The sequence below is a fragment of the Aspergillus aculeatus genome, assembly GCF_001890905.1.
Source record: "Aspergillus aculeatus ATCC 16872 unplaced genomic scaffold ASPACscaffold_21, whole genome shotgun sequence".
Classification (NCBI taxonomy): Eukaryota; Fungi; Ascomycota; class Eurotiomycetes; order Eurotiales; family Aspergillaceae; genus Aspergillus; species Aspergillus aculeatus.
Window position 1 is genome coordinate 250,256 of NW_017962996.1, and position 19,155 is coordinate 269,410.

General features: G+C 55.9%; 6 protein-coding genes across 6 annotated transcripts; 3 read left to right on the forward strand and 3 right to left on the reverse strand.

Annotated features, from left to right (window-relative positions):
- Positions 1-204: 204 nt before the first annotated feature.
- ASPACDRAFT_127263 (uncharacterized protein) lies at positions 205-1,782 on the forward strand. Its single transcript, XM_020197009.1, has one exon. It carries the CDS (start codon positions 437-439, stop codon positions 1,523-1,525), a length of 1,089 nt encoding a protein of 362 aa, XP_020051606.1. The 5' UTR covers positions 205-436; the 3' UTR covers positions 1,526-1,782.
- A 979-nt stretch (positions 1,783-2,761) lies between these two features.
- ASPACDRAFT_36662 (putative nuclear migration protein (ApsA)) lies at positions 2,762-7,794 on the reverse strand (the record flags this gene model as incomplete). The annotated part of the gene is made up of 4 exons (XM_020200232.1): positions 2,762-2,838; positions 2,890-4,684; positions 4,736-7,327; positions 7,384-7,794. 4 exons carry the CDS (start codon positions 7,792-7,794, stop codon positions 2,762-2,764), a joined length of 4,875 nt encoding a protein of 1,624 aa, XP_020051607.1.
- A 2,067-nt stretch (positions 7,795-9,861) lies between these two features.
- On the reverse strand, positions 9,862-12,571 carry akuA (putative DSB repair complex subunit Ku70). Its single transcript, XM_020197010.1, has 6 exons — positions 12,335-12,571; positions 11,658-12,269; positions 10,761-11,607; positions 10,597-10,700; positions 10,321-10,545; positions 9,862-10,267 (listed from the first exon to the last, which is right to left on the reverse strand). Exons 1-6 carry the CDS (start codon positions 12,401-12,403, stop codon positions 10,160-10,162), a joined length of 1,965 nt encoding a protein of 654 aa, XP_020051608.1. The 5' UTR covers positions 12,404-12,571; the 3' UTR covers positions 9,862-10,159.
- Positions 12,572-12,771: 200 nt separating this feature from the next.
- On the forward strand, positions 12,772-14,616 carry ASPACDRAFT_127273 (ferrochelatase HEM15). The gene is made up of 3 exons (XM_020197011.1): positions 12,772-13,193; positions 13,271-13,853; positions 13,910-14,616. Exons 1-3 carry the CDS (start codon positions 12,972-12,974, stop codon positions 14,365-14,367), a joined length of 1,263 nt encoding a protein of 420 aa, XP_020051609.1. The 5' UTR covers positions 12,772-12,971; the 3' UTR covers positions 14,368-14,616.
- A 345-nt stretch (positions 14,617-14,961) lies between these two features.
- ASPACDRAFT_55301 (putative tetracycline-efflux transporter) lies at positions 14,962-16,760 on the forward strand (the record flags this gene model as incomplete). The annotated part of the gene is made up of 2 exons (XM_020202978.1): positions 14,962-15,222; positions 15,294-16,760. 2 exons carry the CDS (start codon positions 14,962-14,964, stop codon positions 16,758-16,760), a joined length of 1,728 nt encoding a protein of 575 aa, XP_020051610.1.
- Positions 16,761-17,146: 386 nt separating this feature from the next.
- On the reverse strand, positions 17,147-19,002 carry erg1 (squalene monooxygenase erg1). The gene is made up of 2 exons (XM_020206027.1): positions 17,719-19,002; positions 17,147-17,633 (listed from the first exon to the last, which is right to left on the reverse strand). Exons 1-2 carry the CDS (start codon positions 18,887-18,889, stop codon positions 17,365-17,367), a joined length of 1,440 nt encoding a protein of 479 aa, XP_020051611.1. The 5' UTR covers positions 18,890-19,002; the 3' UTR covers positions 17,147-17,364.
- Between the last annotated feature and the right edge of the window lie 153 nt (positions 19,003-19,155).

Consider the following 19,155-nt stretch of genomic DNA (forward strand, 5'->3'; position numbering starts at 1 on the left):
CATCATGGCCTACGACACGAGCGGCAACTTCATCGGCGATCTGCACTGGCGCCAAGACGCGGCCGTGCAGGACGGCGACGAGCTCGAGTTGGATCGCGGCGTCTTGGTGCAGGTCTGTGAGGCGGTGGGGCGATCGGAGACGGATCTGGGGGCTGTGCTGTCGCATTCACATTCGAATTCGCATTCGAACGGAGTGGGGGGTGGAGTGAATCCTGGGTCTCGGGGTAAGGGTGGGGGAGTTGGGGGAGTTGGGGGGAATGGGAAGAGGGGGTTTGGTGCTGCGAGTACGCAGGGTTCGTTGGCGGGGTCACAGCAGCAGCAGCAGCAGCAGCAGCAGTCTATGCGGTCCTTGAATGATTTGCTGGGGATAAAGAAGACAACGCCGGCTTTGGGGGGAACGGGCTCGGGGACTTCGGGGTTAGCTGCGACGCGAGTTATGCAGAGTCTGGATCGCGGGGGCGGAGAGCTGTCGGCTGCGCGTGCTGCGAAACGGCAGAGGGTTGACGGTTTGGGTTTGGGTTCGGGTGCTGTGGAAGGAGGATTGTTCGCGCAGCAGCAGGTCGCCTCTCGTCGTGTACTGGCTCAGCCGGTCCAGCCTCGACCGCGGCCGGCGGTCGTTGACCTGACGGGTTCGTCGACTGCGCTGGTGACGAATCCAGCTGCTACCGCTACCGCTACATCCACAAGGCTGCAGAGCCACGATCTTGGACGACAAAGAGCCGACTCGAGGACAAGTGTACAAGCTGCGACCACGAAGAGCATGTCTCGCGAAGAGGGGAGTACTATTCCTCCTCGACAAGCATCGCGCAAAGAAGGCAGCAATCCTCCACAGCTACCGTCGTCACGCAAAGAGAGCAGTTGCCCTCTACCACCACCACAAGCAACCCGCAATGAGATCAGCAATCCTCCACAACTACCGTCGTTACGCAAAGAGAGCAACGCAGCGCCAGAAGAGCCACCCGTCCTTCTCCGACTCTCGACCAGCAAACCCCGCAAGAAACTCATGTACTCGGCCCTACTCCCCGGTGGTGGTGGAAAAGTCGCCAAACCAGCTTCATCCGCACCAGCACCAGCACCAGCACCAGCACCAGCATCAGAACCCCCCAAAAACAACAAAAACCCTCCGTCCCCCGCACAACCACCCACGACCACCACCGCCACTCCACCGAACCCCCACGATTTCACTCCCTCGACCTCAACGCAAACCATCCTCAACGACCTAATCACCGCACCACCACGCGTCCCACCCAACCCAAGAAACCACACTCCCACAACCACAAACCCAAACCCAAACCCAAACCCTCTCAGCCCCAAGCCCAACCCAAGATCGAACATCCCAACGCACACCAGCCTCCGCAAATCATACTCCGACCCCACCGCCCTAACCACCACCACCGTCCACAGATCCAACCATACAACCATCCCAGACCCCGCCGGCGACGACCCCTTCGACCAAGGGCCCTGGACCCGCGAGGCCCTGGATCTCTTTGATTTCTGGCCGGCGGGGCGGGCGAAGCCTGTTTAGTTTAAACCCCCCCCATCCATCTCTTGACGTTGTGTTGGGGGTTGATGGGATGGGGTGGGATGAGATGAGATGGGGGCTGGCTAGGTAATAGAAGCGGAACTGTACGGTTATATATGTATGGTGCCCTGTCCTGTTCTCTGCAGGAAGGGAGTAGATGGATATAGTTGGTGGATGAGACTCTCTGCCAGGATGTTTACTTTATGTTTTTATTTTCATTGTGTCTTTCTGTGGAATGACGACCTATGATACCCTTTCTGCATATATTACGATTATATATTACATCTGTGTATACATTCGACCCGTGAATACGAATATACCATAGCTACTATACCTACCTAGACTGTTGTCTCACCCGTTGACTGCTAGGGAGCGAAAAGTTCTTACCTGCAGTGTTGCTGTGCGTTACAGCTAGCCTGCAAGGCAGAATGTGAGCCACTCCGCCAAATATCATCGATTTACACTTCCCCCACCCAAAGTACACATATATCAACCACCACATTACAAACCTACAAGAACACAACCCCAATCAACCAGATCCGTTCGTGTCTGTGCGCATGTGGCAATTCATTTAGTAGCAGGAAGGAATTCCGAGTATACAGTCAGTCAGTCAGCCCGTCAGGAAAATACAGCAGGAGAATGCCTTCTTTCAAAGAGTGTCAGTGTCAATTGCCTCAAGCCAGTCAAGCAACGGGTTAATCCACAAAGAAAAAAAACATGTCACTGTCACTAGTGGGTTGTTGTAAATGTAGGTAGGTTAAGTTTGTAGGTTGGTTTGGTTATAAGTTAGGTGGAGGGCTGTTTTCATGCGATGGAAGAAAGCGCAGCGCAATGAATAAGCCAAAAGGAAACACACAGTAAAAAAGAATGACAAGAATATCAATAAGCCATCCGGGCACCGAGAGTGGAGGAGGTGAAGGAGGGATGAACGGGGCTGCAGTGCCGCCCGCGCGGGGATTAAAATAGAGTAAATATAGAGAGACAAAGAGGGGAGGGAGCCCGGGGAGGGGAGAAAACAAGACGAGACGAGTTCGCCCTTGACGACCAAGGGTATGCAAGTTCCAGACGCTCAGTGTGCACTTATTCAAACTCCAGACATTATAAAGGTACTCCCGTGGGGTTCAAAGTACGATGACAATGGCGATGCAATGAAAGAGATTCGTGCAGAACGAAAATTCGGGGCAATGGATAGCCCGGCCAATCGACGCGCGACGCAACTCAACTCCAAAAGGTGGAGGTTCAATGATGGGAATGAATCCGGTTCACCCGCGGGCTATATTTGCTTGTCCTGGACAAGGCACTGACATCGTGTTTGCCTGGTCAAGTTAGCTGGTGAACAGTCATGACAAGTCAAGGGGTAAACATACCATCACAACAAGCTCGCACATTCTCGAGTCGGTCACCCTGGCTTTCTTGCCTCTCCATCGTGTGCCGAAAGTCATCTTGGCTGTCACGGGTGTGAATGCTTCCCTCATGGACACTCGAGCTGGCATAACGAGGACCCTTGCGACCAAACGACCCCTTGATTGTCGTGTTCAAGATTGTGCTGAGGCGGGAACTAGATCCGTTCCTCTGCTCAGTAAAGGACGAGGGCGAGGCAAGCGAAGGGGAACCCCGACCCGGCGTCAATGTGCGGCGCGATGAGATGGTGGAGCCGGCCCGCTCCTTCGGCCAGTTCCGTGCATTCCGACTGCGCGAAGAGGAGAAGGAGAGTCTCGAGGTCTGCCGAGAGCGTGAGCGGAACTCGGGATTAAACTCATCGATGTCCTCCAAAGAGGCGTTGCTCTGATGCTCTTCGCCATTTTCTGCCGAGTTGCGCAGCAGGAGGTACGACAGTGCATTGAACCACGTCTCGTGCCGCTGGCTGGTGGTTGCTGTGAACCGAACCCGGCGGCCTGGGCTAACCACCTCCAGACTCCTGCAGTGCAGACCAGGGGGATAAGGATTGTCATCAGGAACGACCCTGACAGCCTCAATGGGAACACTCTTGGTCTTCAGTTCACGTGTACCAGCGGTCTGGGGATCTTGCGCACTCCAATACAGCGTACGTGTATAGGGGTGAACCCAGAAGTAGCGTCGGTGTCGAGTGCTGGAGATCTCTCCGGTGACAGTCTTGCGAGTGTACTTCCAAAGGAACTCGCCAATCATCGTTTGCGTGATAGCCTGGATCATCCTCGGGTCCGTACCAGCGGCATAACCCTGAGAACCGATGGGCTGCGCAGCAAATCGCTCATCGATCTCAGAAGCAAAGGATGACACCGATGACCTCCGTGAGATGTGACTGTGACTCTCGCTTCTGAGTTTGACGCGGGAGGTCGTAGTAGACATCGAGTTGACTTGGAGTCCCGACTCATTGGGAGTTCGCGGGCGCTGGCTCACATTGGTTCGGTGAGCGGAGGCCGGGGCAAGAGGCGGGCCCATCAAGTTTGGAGAAGATGGCCGTTGGTCCAATGATCGTTTCTCGGCCGCCATGATAGCCTCCTTGTGGTCGGTGGGCAAAGGCGGGTGGCTCTGGATGCTTGAGGTATGGCTGAGCGAACTGCCCGGCCTGAGCTGATGGGATGGGAGAGAGGATTGAGAGGACTGATGAGTGGGACGAGTGCGTGCTCGGGGTGTGGCAAAGGGTGAGGTGTTCTGCTCCTTGGCCTTATCACTGTCCGGAGGAGATAGTGGCCGGGTGGTGACACGATCCATGAGGATCTGGTCAATCTGCTTCGACGACAGGATTGTTTGGGCACCCTGATCAGCCCGTTCCACCCGACTCGATGATTGCTGTCGTGTGTGGCGTGGGACAGCATTGCCAGAAATGGTGCTTAGAGGCGAAGTGGAGTCTGGCGTTCCGTTTGTACCACTGGCCGCATTTTTGCTTGGACTATCATCATTGACAAGAAGCAATGGCAGTTCGGAAGCAGGGAGACCCTTGACCATTTGCACGCTGTGCTCCGGTGGCGCATTTTCATCGGTCAGCTGAACCGGGGGCACAACAACAGCCGTCGGGACATGTTTGACGGGGATCGTTTCCACCGCGCGCAGCTCAGACAGTGAGATTTCAGGAGCTTGAACCACTGGTGCCTCGTGCAACTGTGGTGTAGCTGGTTCCGTGCTTTCCGATGCAATGACAGAAAGATTCAAATCTGGAAGCTTGGGCTCGGCAATCTCTCGCTCACCAGCAACTGCCACTTCCGGCTCAGCCGGTGCGTCCAGAGCAGCCACAATGGGCTCGGTCTGTTGCGAGAAGATTGACGATACACCCAGCTCTGGCAGCTCGACTTCCTGAGCTTTCTCCACGATGTTCTCGGGCTCTGGGTCTACGCTCCGCTCAATTACTGCCAGGACAGGCTCCGTCTGCTGAGCGACTATCGACGATAGAGTCAGCGGTGGAAGCTCACGTTCGACTTCGACGCGCTTCTCAATAATCACAGGCTCGACCACCGGAGTAGGCTTGGGAATGGCCGCGACAGGCTCGGTGTCCAGAGAGTAGAGTGGCGAGACGGTAAGCTCCACAATCTCAGTGTTGGTGCCATGTTCAGCAAAGACGACCACTGGCGCAGGTTCAGGGAGGGCTGCCCCAACAGGCAGGGTATATTGAGATGAAAGTGTCGACATCGCCACATTGGGAACATAGACGGGTTCGGGTTGAGAAACACGCGCAACGATTGGCTCAGTAGAAGCGGAGGAGATCAAAGACAATGCCACCTTTGGCGGGTCAGGAATGACGGATGCAGCGGGTTCTGTCGTGACTCCAACAGCATACGCAGTGTCCAGATGAGGGCGCCTCGGCGGAGATGGAACAGTCTCCTCAGAAGAGACAGATGAGACATCCAACTGCACCTGAGCAGATGGTTGCTGTACTTCTCTCTGGGTTTCAGCGATAACTGCCTCAGATTCAGGAACGATCCACTGAGTTGAAGCATGCACCAGTTCAGGCGCTTGCTCTTGCACCGTCGCAGTGCCAGCATCAGATGTGGCTGATTTCGAGGGAAACACTGGTGCGTTGTTGACCGTTTCCTCGGTGGCAGGCACAGCGGGCTCCCATGGATCCGTCATCATACCAGAGTCAACCATGAGGGGTTTCGAGATAGTATCAAGAACAGCTTCTGATGGCCGTCTGGAATCGTAAGCGGCGAGAATGCGCGGAGTCGAGACCTGTGATGCCGTGTCGAAGCGCATCGGAGGTCCAAAGTCACCCTCTTGATCATCGTCACCGTCCAACTCAGCAAGCTCCATGAAGAGGCTCTGTCCCTCTGGGCTTGCTGAGCTTTGCATGAAGCTTGTGGCTGGAGATTCGCGAGCGGTGGAGGGCCTGCTATTGGAAGCCATGGGAGCCTCGCCAGAAGGACGGATCCTCCTCACGATACTCCTCTTGTTCCTCACCCTGTATCTAGGACTAATTTGGCTAGGCGATGGGAAGCCTTCCTCATCGATCACGTCCTCGTCACTTGAGTTGGAGGCAGTACTCTCGTAAGCCTTCCTGTCGCGGGTCTTGGTCATCGTGAAAGAGGACACGCGCCCGCGTGGAGTCCTCTGCAGCCGGTCGTCTGTCTCCGTGAGCTCGCCGCTATCCGTGCTATCATCAGCCATGCTTTCTAGGCCAGTCTGGAAAGCTTCGCTTTCCGTGGCTGTTCCTCGTTCGGTGGCTGTTTCAAAGTTGTCGTCGGCTTCGGTAGCGGTCTGGTACGCATCGCTCGGTTCTTCAGATGACTGTCCTCCCATACGGGCTCGGGACGCCTTGAGAGCGGCTTTATGAGAGGGACTGGCGTCGGTAGCGTTGTCTTCCCAATCCGATTCATGGATTTCAATCTCCGCTCTCTTTCGACCAGCACCCAGCAGATCGGGCCGTGCGGCCTTGCGTGCAGGGTCAGGCTTAGTCTTCTGGCGTTTGCTAGACGGACCGGTTGACGCCGCGGACTCTCGGCGCTTCGTCTCAAGTTCATCGCGGGCGTCCTGCAGCATGCGCTTCAGGTCAATCTTCTCGGTCTTTTCGCGATGGATAGTGCTCTTGAGATTCTGGATCATGCGGTGGGCATGACCGAGCGAACTCTTCAAGGTCTCCGTTTCGAGGTGGTTGTGTCGCGGCGTGAACTTGTTGGGAGACGGCGGCGGGGAGTTCTCGGGCGTCGAATGGTCCTGGTCGTCTGAGTCTTGATCCCGATGGACTTCCCGGGAAAGCTCTTGTTCTTGCTGGCGAAGGCGCATGGCCACTGCCCTGGCGAGTTCCTCATTCTGGGAGTTCAATTCTTCGAGTTTCTGCTGCAGCGCAAGCTTCTCGGTGTCACCAGCATGCACATGGCGACGCAAAACGTGAATCTCGGCATCGTTAGCTTTCTGAGCAGCAGTGTGATCTTCGATCAGCTTCGCATTGGCCTGTCTCAGATCCTCGAGCTCCCGCTCCATAGCGCTTTTCTCTGTGGCCAAAGCACCCAGGCTGCTATTGAGTCTGCTTTCTCGGTCGGCTGCTTCCTTGGCAGCTGTCATCAGCTCGCGGGTTCGAGTCTCCAGTGTCCAGTTTTCGTCTTTATAGCGCTCTTCGCTTTCGTCGAGTACTCTGATTCGTTGAGCATACCCCTCGGCCTCGAGTTCGAGTCGCGATTTCTCGAGATTCACATTTTTGAGGGCGTCCTCACGCTCTGCAAGGAGAGCTTGCAGTTGGCGCACTTGTGCGAGGAGAGAGGTAGAAATCTCGGTGGCGAACTCAATGTCATGGACGCGGTTGGAGGGCTGATTGCGCTGCTTTCGTGACGGAACGCTGACTTTACTGGGCGAGTTGGTGGCCTGGCCGGCGAAGAGGGCGGAGCTAATGGGTGACTAACAACGATTGTCATTAGCCGTGTGCAAGAAGCATCAAAACGAATGCGCCCTACCTTTTGCTCATGCGGAGTTCCGAAATGGCCATCTTCACCGCTGGCGAGACGCTTCGGGGCCAGGAATGCGCGTGCCGTTTCGCGGCCAATCTCATTGTACTCCTTCTCCAGGTCCACGAGCTTGCGACGTAGGTCCGGGCCAATCTGGCCCTCCTCCTGCTGTTGCTCCACTTCCCGCAGCTTTTCCTCGAGCTGTTTCTGCTGTTCGATCAGTGCCGTTCCCAGCTTGCCTGCCTCTTCGAGTCGGCGCTCGGTTTCCGCCAGATGAGCCTCGAGCGCCCGTTTGGCTTGGGCGGGGGAGGACGCATTCAGGCTGAACAATTGGGTGTCAAAGGAGGAGTATTTGTGCGAATCGCGCGAAGCAATTCCCTCCCTGGCATGGGAGACGAAAGGATCTTCGACCGTAGACATATTGGCGGGACTTCGTTATCTATCATCCGGTGGGGCAGTATCGTGCTCCAGATGCGAGGAGGTTGTGGTGAACGGTCGGATGGGAATCGCCGCAGTCGCGGTCTGCTGTCTTGAAGACAAGACCCAGGTGCCGTAGGTATCCCGCGTAACTCGTCGCCTCGGTATTCGTATCGTCGTATCAATTCTGAATCATCCTCCGGCTTGCGCTCGATTTTCCGACGGTTTGTTCAGATCGAGTCCTTGGGCTATGAGTTCCGTTTACTGAGCCGACCAGCGAACTTGGCTCCGCAAATACCGTGGCTTCGGACTGAGCGTGGCAGTGGAGCGACACAAGGGATGCGCGCGGTCGGGTCGGCAAAGTCCACGCAGCGACGCGTCTATAGGCGAATGGAAGACGGATTGAAGGGGATCGAGATTGCTGATCGAGCCGAAGGGTTGAGAATGCAGCTAGATGTCGTCCCGAGGGAAGAATCGAGGTGCGACCGAAACAGCGTCACCACAACAAGGCGGCCGGACAACAAACGCGTTGCAGACGTAGGGTGACCTCGTTGTGCGTCGAATCAGAATGCGAGCCAACCCGATAGTCAAGTCTAATCGCTCAGCCTTCGGGAACAGGCAGCGGGCGATGCTTTTGGGGGGGGGGTCTCTGCGGCGCAACAAGCAAGGCCCGACAGGCGCGACAAACAAAGGCAGTGCGCTAATGAGCCACGGGGAGCGGGCGGGTGCGATGATGAACGGTCACCTAACGTTGCCGTTCGGGCGATAAGATTAGGATCAATTGAGGAATTAAAGGAAAGAAAGGAAATAATAAGGAAGGACAAAAGTGGTGAGTATTTTTAATTGCAAAAGAAAGAAAGAAAAAAAGAAGAGGAGATGAAGAAGGGGGTGTGAGTTGAGAAATTAAGAATGAGGGAGTGAGTGAGGGAGTGAGTGATTTCAAAGGCAGTGCCGGAGAGGGGAGGGGGGGGGGTGGAACAACGAGACGTTAGACGACTCGTTGGGCGGGGAGACACACACACGGAAAGGAAGGGAAGAAGAGGAGAAGAGGAGGAGGAGAAGGAGAGGAGACGAGGAGTAAGTCTAGTCTACTCCGTAGTAGGAGAGAGAGAGAAGGGAGAGAGAAGGAAAGGAAGGACGGCAGGGGTAGTGTTTGGCTGGCCTCAGGAATACACACCAGTCTAATTATTGCAGTGCAATGGAGACAATCCAGGCATACTAACGACGCCCAAACCATTGATCTGATACGTAATACTTAATCAATGGTCCAGGTCCATAAATGGGGAGAATTGAATGGAAATGAAAGACAGGAAAAGAGGAGGGGAAAGGGATCAACCCGGTGATTATACAAATATGTAAGTCAGTATCTACGGGGTGTCAGGAGCAACCTTGGAACCAGCGCAGGTCTACAGCAGTAGGTTATTTTGATGCCAACAATCGGCATGGATGAATTGGAACTTAACTGGAACAAGATTGACGCATCCAATCCTGGACTGACGGGACCAACTGACAGGTTGGCCCTCCTGATTTGCGTGGTTTGTCTGGGTTGACTCGGCTCATCTCTGCACCTCTGCACGTGATCCCACCTGACCGGGAAAACTGAGCTGCAGTCGCCAGATCGGGAACCCAGCGTACGTCACTCGACAGGAAGACCTCACCGAGTTGACCGTATACTGTGTATATGCCACTCGCTATGTGGAATGACATGCTGCATGGCGGCAGCTCATACACATTCTTAAGGTTTGTAGGGAGTGACACCGACTCACCTTGCGGTCGGTGGAAGGCTTGGGGTTTGTGTAGGTTTTGATATAAACTTCCGCCTAGCCGTGATTATAGTCGCCCAACAATCTTTGAATTGCTTGGGCAAGTTCGAGACCTACAACCAGGACCATTGCGAGAGATACACAGATCTTCAGTACAGTTTAGAGTAATCGTACTGTACACTGTAGTTACGCCACTAGAGCGGTAGACGAGTGCCAAGCTTCTTATCCAGAGGCGAACCGTGGGAATGCCCCTGGTCTAAAGCATCCCGTCCTCTCCTCCACCTCCTCCACCTCCCACCTATATCCACCGTACTGCAACGAAACAATGATGTCATTAAGGAAGACCTTCAAAGTAGTCTGCTCATCTCATTTACCTGGAGAAGTTGGGTGGGCTACCCTACCGATCTGAGCAACGGTCGATCGTCCAACCACGCTTTAAGCAGGGGCCTGCCTGACCAAGAGGGTAGCGAGATTGCTCGACGCAACTACAATAACAAATTTACATGATTCATGTGTACCCATCCAGATGGTCCGGTTTGGCCAGATATGATTTGACAGGACATTTATATTTATTCTCTAATGACGACGCAATAGATCCCTATGTCTTATCCAGACTCCAGGAATTGCTCCACGCGATCAATCAGATCCGCCTTCTTCCCCACCCCAGAGCGTCCATGAGACGTGAGGAAATCCTTGAGGATATTCACCGTAAGCTGCCCAACATATTAGCGTGGTCACGCACCGCATGGGGTTCGATAATAGTTACCCTGGACAGGTTGTTCTTCTGGTAATGTCGCCGCACTTCCTCCTCAATGTTATTGTCGGCTTCCACTTTGACCTTTTTAGCTGGCTTGGACTCTGCTTCGTCTTCCGGGGCACGATTCTTCGCGCCTCGCTTGACAAGAGTGCTGGATGCTGGTTTCTCAACGGCAATCGTGGCGTACTGCTTCTCGAGCTCGTCGGCCCATGACAACACATAATCCCCGGCGCGCTGGCATTGATAATTAGTGGACAGTTACGGTATGGAGTCGAATTACCATACCTTGTCAATCTGTCTATACTTCGGGACGGTCTTGTCTTCCGGTTTCTCGGGGAGATCCTCGTCCAGAGCCAGCGCCTGTAAGATGCGATAGTGCCATTGTAATGCTAGCACAAGTCAGTCAATGACCAATGACGCGTGGATCAAAGGGCAATTCAAACACGTACATGGATTTGGGTATTTCAGAGGCTCGTAGCAGGCCTTGGGGAGTTGCAGCTGCTGGACAATAACACGCATTTGGTCGATCAACGGTTCTGGAGCCACATTCAGGGTGGTCTCGGGGTTCTGGCGAACATCATCGGCGTACGGAAGTGGCACAATCCACATGCCAGGGGGATACTTCTGCACGCCGTTCTCATCGACCTTCTCCTCTCCGGCGATCATAGCACCAAGGACCGGGCTGGCAGCCCTCCGTGGAATGAACCAGACGAGAGCTATCTTCTTCTGCCGCAGAAGCGTCTGATGCAAGGCGGAGAACACGCGGGTTGAACCCACGTAGTCCTCCTCTGACGGATATATGAAATAAGGATGTTTCATGTTCGCCCAGAAGGGAAGGGCAGAAGCGGGCTTGAAGCCTATGATGCGGATGACCGGATCACCGAAGTTCTTCAACTCCTTCTGCTCCTCGGGGGTAAAGACAACTTGGTCCCCGCCGAACTTGTAGGCCTTTCTGATCTCCCATTTCTCCACCGTGCGCGCCGTGTCGTCGGCTATTTGAGTAGTGACTCCTTTGACAATCTCGGGCTTCTCGCCTCCAAGCCAGACATAGCAGTTCCGGGCGGGCGCTTGCCGCCGAAAGAGGATATAGCCTGACACTGAGATCTTGAGGTTGGGTCCAAGCTCCAGCGGCATATTCGAGAAATGAGTGCGCCGAGGCACGGATCTTGAGTTGACACTAGACAATAGGGTATTGAGGAGGGAGATCCCATCCCCTGTAGCCGTTGAAGCTTTGGAGTCTGGTTGTAGATACGCAGGGGCATCGGGGTCATTCGGAGAGATTTTATAGATGATATCCTTCACAGCCAGTCAGTACAGTACCGATTCCGCCAGAGACAAGATCTTACGTCATAGAACTTGGAGCTGTCGAACTCATGTTCGGGCTGGGAGATGGGGAAGAGCTCAATAGTGACTCCGAGATCGTATAAATCCTTAGCTCGCACTGTCGCGGCAGACCGCAGGGCTTTGTCTTGGGTGTGAGGACTGTCGTTGTCGGTGACTATGAACAACCGCCGCGAAAGGAAGTTGGGCGCTTTGGAGGTGAAAATCTGGTTGGCACAGAATAGGACGTTTGCCATCGACACTTGCTTCTCTGCCGGCACGAGAATCTCTCTGGCTTCCCCCTCATCGTCTACCAGCGCTCGAAGGTCCTTGACTTCTTGCGCAGAGGGGATGTCGAGGTCTGTGAAGAGGTAGCAGTTGGGATAGGACAAGTCGCCTCGGCTGCCCTCGTCTTCATCGTAGAACTTGGACGCCTGCGTCCCGTACAAGAGAACTCCCATCATATCTTGTGGGTTCGAAATGATTCGCTGTTGCATCAAGTGGTATGCGCATTTCAAGGCTGCGGTGACCGGCGATTCTTCCACGGGTTTCTTGGGGTCGGCAGATGGGCGAGGCGCGAGCATGGAGTCGCTAACTTCAATCGCAAAGAGAACCGCATCTTTCACCGATTTGTAATTCTATAGGGTATCAGCCTAGCTGTGCTTTGCTTTGGGAAAAATTGGAGCGAAAGTGAGGTATGTACGGATTCATCGATCTCCTCTTCTTCCTCTTCGCCTACTTCATCGTCTCGCGGTGGGTTACTGTCGGCCATGACTGAGGTGTTCAAAAGAAGCTTCAAATGATTTCAATTAATTTACCAGGAACGAAAGAGGTTAAAAGGGAATTATTCCATGACTAAATGTGGCCCGTGAGAGTTGTGTATCTGCCTGCAGTGGTTTTGCTGCCTGGGCGATTCGGGGAAGCTTTAGACTAGGTTATGTTATGTACATTAAGATGGCGGTCGCGATGACGCGCGGGTTGGCGAGCGGGAGACCGACGCGGGGAAAACACGAACATCATGTGATCTCCGATCAACGATGAGACTTGATGACCCTCGGGTGGTGATGATTGGTGCATCGGAGTTATGAGAAGTCAAGCTCCGTCTCCGTCATCTGCCCAGTTCTGGGCTTTTCCCGACCAGGCCGGCTTTCTCAGCTGCCACTCACTCACTCAGTCTCAACATCTGGCCTTCTGCTTGCCACCTGGCACCCACTGTTCCTGTCCTGTCCTGAATTTCACAATCGTAATCGGTCTGCCTTCAATTTGCCCGGCCTGAACTTCCCCCAGTCTTACATATCCGATCGCAGTACTGCCTCTCAGGCAGTCGCCAAATGACCACCATGGCTCTTTGCCGCCCGTTCACTCTTCCCCGGCAACTGTTGCGACCGGCAACTCGCGCCTCGTTCAATTACTTCCACGAACAGAGACACGGCCTTGCAACAGCAGTTCCTCCAGTCACTCAAGATGCGACCGGCTCTAAGGGCCCCACGGCCATGGTCTTCCTCAACATGGGAGGACCTTCAACAACCGGCGAAGTCGAAGACTTCCTCAGTAGATTATTTGTACGTCTTCGGGGAGGGACGGTTCGCTTTGGCTTCTCACCGGTCGTCCCCCAACTAATTAAAAATCTATACCACAGGCCGACGGCGACTTGATCCCCCTGGGTCGACTACAGTCATATCTCGGACCGCTGATCGCAAAGCGCAGAACGCCTAAGATCCAGAAGCAGTACGCGGAGATCGGCGGCGGCTCGCCGATCAGGAAGTGGTCGGAGTATCAGTGTGAGGAGATGTGCAAGCTGCTGGATAAGATCAACCCGGAGACTGCCCCCCACAAGCCATACGTTGCTTTCCGCTACGCCGCGCCTTTGACCGAGACGATGTATGCGCAATTGCTGCAGGATGGATTCGGCAACGGTAAAGGTGGACGGGCCGTGGCCTTCTCGCAGTACCCGCAATACTCCTGCTCGACCACGGGCAGCTCCTTGAACGAGCTGTGGAAGTGGAGGAACCGCCTGGAGGGGCCCCGGGCTAATGGCGACGCGCAGCCGGCTGGTGCCATCCAGTGGAGCGTGATCGACCGGTGGCCCACGCACCCGGGACTGGTTGAGGCTTTCGCGAAGAACATTGAGGATCAGTTGAAGACCTATCCCGCAGACAAGCGAGACGGCGTTGTTCTCTTGTTCTCGGCCCACAGTCTCCCCATGAGTGTTGTGAACCGAGGTAGGCCGACGGTCTTATTGACCTATTACATTCCGTAGCTAACTGTGCCTTTTTAGGTGACCCCTACCCGGCAGAAGTTGCTGCGACTGTGCATGCAGTCATGCAGCGACTCAAGTTCAGTAACCCTTACCGACTGTGCTGGCAGTCTCAGGTCGGACCAAAGGCTTGGCTGGGAGCACAGACGAGTGATACGGTGCAGGAATATGTGAAGCGGGGTCAGACCGACATTGTTCTGGTTCCTATTGCTTTCACCAGCGACCACATTGAAACCCTCTACGAGCTGGATCTCGAAGTGATGGAGGAGGCCAACCATCCGGGGGTGAAGCGTGCGGAGAGCTTGAATGGTAGCCCCATCTTCATCCAAGCTCTCGCGGACGTTGCCCAGGAGCATCTGCGCAAGGGAGAGCCCTGCTCGCTGCAGATGACTCTGCGTTGTCAGGGCTGCAAGAGTGAGCGATGCTTGGAACAGAAGAAGTTCTTTGCTGGCGAGCGTGCGTCCTCTCTGGTCCTTTAGAAAAATGCACAGTGCTTTAGATGGCAGGCAGGCAGACAGGCGTTTAACAGTTCTTTTATTCTTTTCTGGGTTCTCGGAACATCTCGGTGATAAAGGGTTTCTGTATTGTCGATTGAGAAGACAGGATAATCAAGTGTATATTATTATTATTATTATTATTTCCCAGTCGGCAAGTCGGAGCTCCGAGACCGACGGTTGAGTTCTTATCGGGCTTCGTATCGCCTTCCCTGCCCGCTTCTTATCAACTTCCTTGCTTCAACAACATCCAGTGGCTGACATCCCCCCCCGAAACCTGAAACCAATAAACCAGCTGGCTAACTCCAATGCATGCCATTGTCCCGTCAATCACGTCACTATCTGGTAACGCATCGACTCCTCATTTGAAGACCGAACCTTTTAATCTATCTATCTCTGGCTCAATCCTGACCACGTCTGTTGAGCTTGAGCTTGATTGATAAGCAATTTGTGGCTATCGCCCTTCTCAAACTCCCCCCTTCTCCAGGAATTACAGGCAGCAACTTTCGAATATATACATATACACTCTATATGATTGCTCTCGTGCGACTATCATCCTCATAAATCGCCCGATTAAACATGACGGGCATCAGACCACAAACCAGGGGAGACCCCCCTCCAGCAGAGGTCGACTACAACCCGAGTCTGCGTGCTCGTTCGGATGCAGCCTCGGCTCATTCCGAGCACCACGATGCGACAGACCTTCACACACACGAACAGACGCCTCTACTAGGCGACTTCAGACCATCGCACGACTCCGACGAGACGAGCCTCTCGCCCTCGGGCCATGACTACGACCATGAGGACGAAAGTCCGCGACACAAATGGTGGAAGGCGAGCGTAAGTGACTGATACGCTATAACCCCCGCTATATCCTGCAAAGCTTTCCCTTGCTAACCGTCATCGAACAGGTCTTCTGGCTCTTCCCCTTTCTGACCCTCTACATGCTGGGGTTCGGGGGCACGGCGGTCCCCAAGATCAACCTGATGGTGACGCTGGTGTGCAAGGACTACATGGCGAAGAAAGCCAGCCAGAACCCGGGGTTCACGTACCTGCCGGTGATCATCGGGAGCGACAACGCGCAGTGCCAGGTCCCGGAGGTGCAGTCGCAGGTGGCGCGGTTCCAGCTGTACTACAACCTGGTGGCGGGGATCCTGTCGGCGCTGGTGTGCCCGCGGCTGGGCCACCTGTCGGACCGGCACGGGCGGACGCGGGTGATCGCGCTGAGCACGCTGGCGACGGTGGTCGGGGAGGCGATCACGCTGTTCGTGGCGGCGCAGCCGGACCTGGTCTCGGTGAACGTGCTGCTGGGCGCGGCGTTCGTGGACGGGCTGGGCGGCTCGTTCACGACCATCATGGCGCTGACGGCCTCGTACGCCTCGGACTGCACCGCGCCCGCCCACCGCAGCGTCGCCTTCGGGTACCTGTACGGGGCGCTGTTCTCGGGGCTGGCGGCGGGCCCGCTCCTGGCCGCCGTGCTGATCAAACGCACCGGCCAGGTCCTGGACGTCTTCACGGCCTCGCTCGTCCTCCACATCCTCTTCCTGGTGACCATCCTGCTCCTCGTCCCGGAATCCCTCTCCCCCGGCCGCCAGGCCGCCTTCCGAGACCGCCACCGCAAACACCTGCACGACCAACCCCCGAAACCCATCTGGGACACCCTCAACCCGAAACACCTCCTCACCCCGCTCGCCGTGCTCCTCCCGCCCGTCGGGCGACCGAGCCCCCTCTTCCCCAACGCGGGGGGCGCCACCCCGGCCCTCCGCCGCAACATCATCCTTCTAACGACCCTAGACACCCTCGCCTTCGGCGTGGCCCTCGGCTCGGCGCAGGTCATCATCATGTACGCCGAGTACAAGTTCGGATGGGGCAACGTGGAATCAAGCCTCTTCATCTCAAGCATCAGCATCATCCGCGTCCTGAACCTCTTCGTCATCTACCCCCTCATCACCGCCGTCTTCCAACCCGCCTCAGACCCCCACAACCCCGCAGCCGAAAAACGAGTCCCAGGCTCCTCCCCCTACGAAATCAGCCTCATCCGCATCTCCATCCTCCTCGACACCCTGGGCAATATCGGCTACGCCCTCGCCTTCAACGGCGCCCTCATGACCTTCTCGGGCGTGGTCATGGCGCTGGGCGGCATGGGCGTCCCCACGCTGCAGTCCTCGCTGACCAAGCACGTGCCCCGCGAGGGGCTGGGCCAGATCCTCGGCGCGAAGGGGCTGCTGCACGCGCTCGCGCGCATCTTCGCCCCCACGGCGTGTTCGCTGATCTACAGCGTCACCGTCGGCCGGTTCACCCCGGCGATCTTTGTGGTGCTGGCGGCGGTGTTTGGGGCGGCGTCGGCGGCGAGTTGGTGGATTCGGCCGTTTGGTTAGTTCTTCCCAGTTCCCCTTGTTGTGAATTTGTGCGGGTAGTTCTCTTCTTAGGGGTAATGCTAACAATCGCTGTGTATGGGTAGTGGGTCTGGATGATGAGTCGTTACGGTCCTCGGCGCCCCAGTACAATGAGGAAGGAGTCCACCCAAACAGAGGGGAGGGGTGGGCAGAGTGGGAGGAACCCCCAGAAAGTGAAGCAGCGGAGGAGGTGCGGTTGGCGGATGAGCCGGTTTTACCTTGACCACAAACTTAGGGTCTCATGTAGCTCATGTAGCTCGGGGTAAGCTAGCCACGTTTCTATATATACTCCCTAGAGACTGGACTATGCTATACACCTCTCCCCAAAGTCTGAACCCAATGTAAAAGCGCGGTCAAATGCTGTCATTAAATGCACGTTATCCTATTAATTCTATCCGACACACACACACACACACACACACACACACAAAACATAGCACGTATATATACTAGGTACCCAACCAAAACCAACCAACATCATGAAAGAAGAAGGTATTAATATAGTTAACTCAATGACACTGATGTCAGTATTATACAAGAGGCAAAAAAGGCAAAGGGGATATCCACATAAGCATCAGCATCAGCATCAGCAAAAAGCTTCGATCAGCATGTACGGGAAGATCACCACGCACGCCGTCCAGAACACCATGACACATTGCCACAGCACCAACGGCAGTTTGTACAGCGGTGATTCGGCGATCAGCAGCCACAGCGACAGGAAGGCCACGGAGAAGAAGTGGCCGAACAGCACGGCTGGTTTCTTGGTCATGCCCGCCAGCAGGCCCACGGGGCCGGACGTCATGCCCAGTTGGAAGTAGCGGAAGCAGCCGCGTTGGAGAGCGCGGAGGTGTTCATCTACACCCGCGGTGTGTTAGTTCATGCGACGATGTTTTGACATGCGAAAGGAGGGGGGCAACAGGGACAGGGGCAGGGCACTAACCGTCCGCAGCAAAAAGACTGTACAACGCCATGGCAAGGATATTGATGACCGAGGATCCGTTCTTGCGCTGCCAGTGGAACGACGACAGCTGGCGGATGACCTTCTCAGTGTCGCTGAAGCTGTGCACCTTCTCGGGGCTCAGCAGGTCGCGCAGCACGACAACATCGTTGAACGCGACGGTCATGCCGCCGCCGGTCAGTGGGTGCCGCATGTTGAGGGCGTCGCCCAGGATGACCAGCCCGGGGGTCTGGTTGCGCGCACTGGGCAGATAGGAGTTGGGCATGGAGCGCAGCGGGCCCTTTTCGAGGGCAGCCTCGAAGGAAGGGCGCACGGATTCCGGCAACGAAGGGAGGACGACATTGCGCATGTGGGCCTTGACGCCGCCGTTCTTGACGGAGGCCGACGGCAGATTCTCGGGGATATCGATCAGGATGCGGGTCTCGTGGGTGCCGATCTGGTAGATGAGGATCGGGGCGTCGTTGCTGAGCAGCACATGGCCGTAGTAGGGTTTAGGCATGACGGCGTCGATCAGCTCCAGCCCCCAGAAGCGCGAGCGCACCTCGGGGGTGCGGGCGTGGTGTTGCTTGCGGAACTTGGAGGCGTAGCCGTCCGCCACGACGGTGAGGTGGCCGAAGTAGCAGTCCGCCTGGCCGTCCTTGGTCACGCACTCGACACCCAGAACCTGCTTGGTGTGCGAGCAAGTGACCAGCTCCGTGGCCTTGGTCTCGACCACCGTAACGTTGGGGCACGCCAGCGCCGCGCCGCGCAGCTTCATCACGAACCGGCCGTGGTGGAAGGAGCGGCCCCGGGGCGGCGGCGTCGTCGGCGAGGCCTCCGAGTACGGGATCTCCACCGGCTGGCCGTGGTATGTGATGTAGTACCCCTCCACGGGGATCGCGTCGATCTCCTCCAGACAGTCGGCGAGACCCAGCTGCTCCAGGGCCTGGACACCACCGGGTTGCAGCAGTTCGCCCACGATGCGATCGGGCTCCTTTAACGAGTTCTCCAGCAGCAGCACACTCCGGCCTTGTCTCCCCAGTGTCACGGCGAGGGCGCATCCGAGAATCCCGGCGCCCACGATGACGACGTCGGCGTGGTGGTGGATCTGTCTCCGTTGTTTGGCCACATCAGCGGAGGGGGTGGCGTGGCCATTGGCGACCGCGGTGGCCATTGTGCGATGGGAGAAGACGAAAGGGGGTCAAATTCGACGAGACGAAGTAGTTCGGAAGAGAGCGCAGGGCATATTTCGTCTTCGACACGGGAGAAGAGTAGTCGAAAGGGAGAGGGTGGCTGGTTTCGAGTGAGATGATAAAGGGGGGGGTTGTTTGGAGAAAGAAAAAGTGCGGGCGGAGAGAATCAGACTGGCTGGCCAACAATGAGTGAGTGGCGTGACACCCTGACATGTGAAAAAGAATAGTAGGACCGGCGGAACGGCGG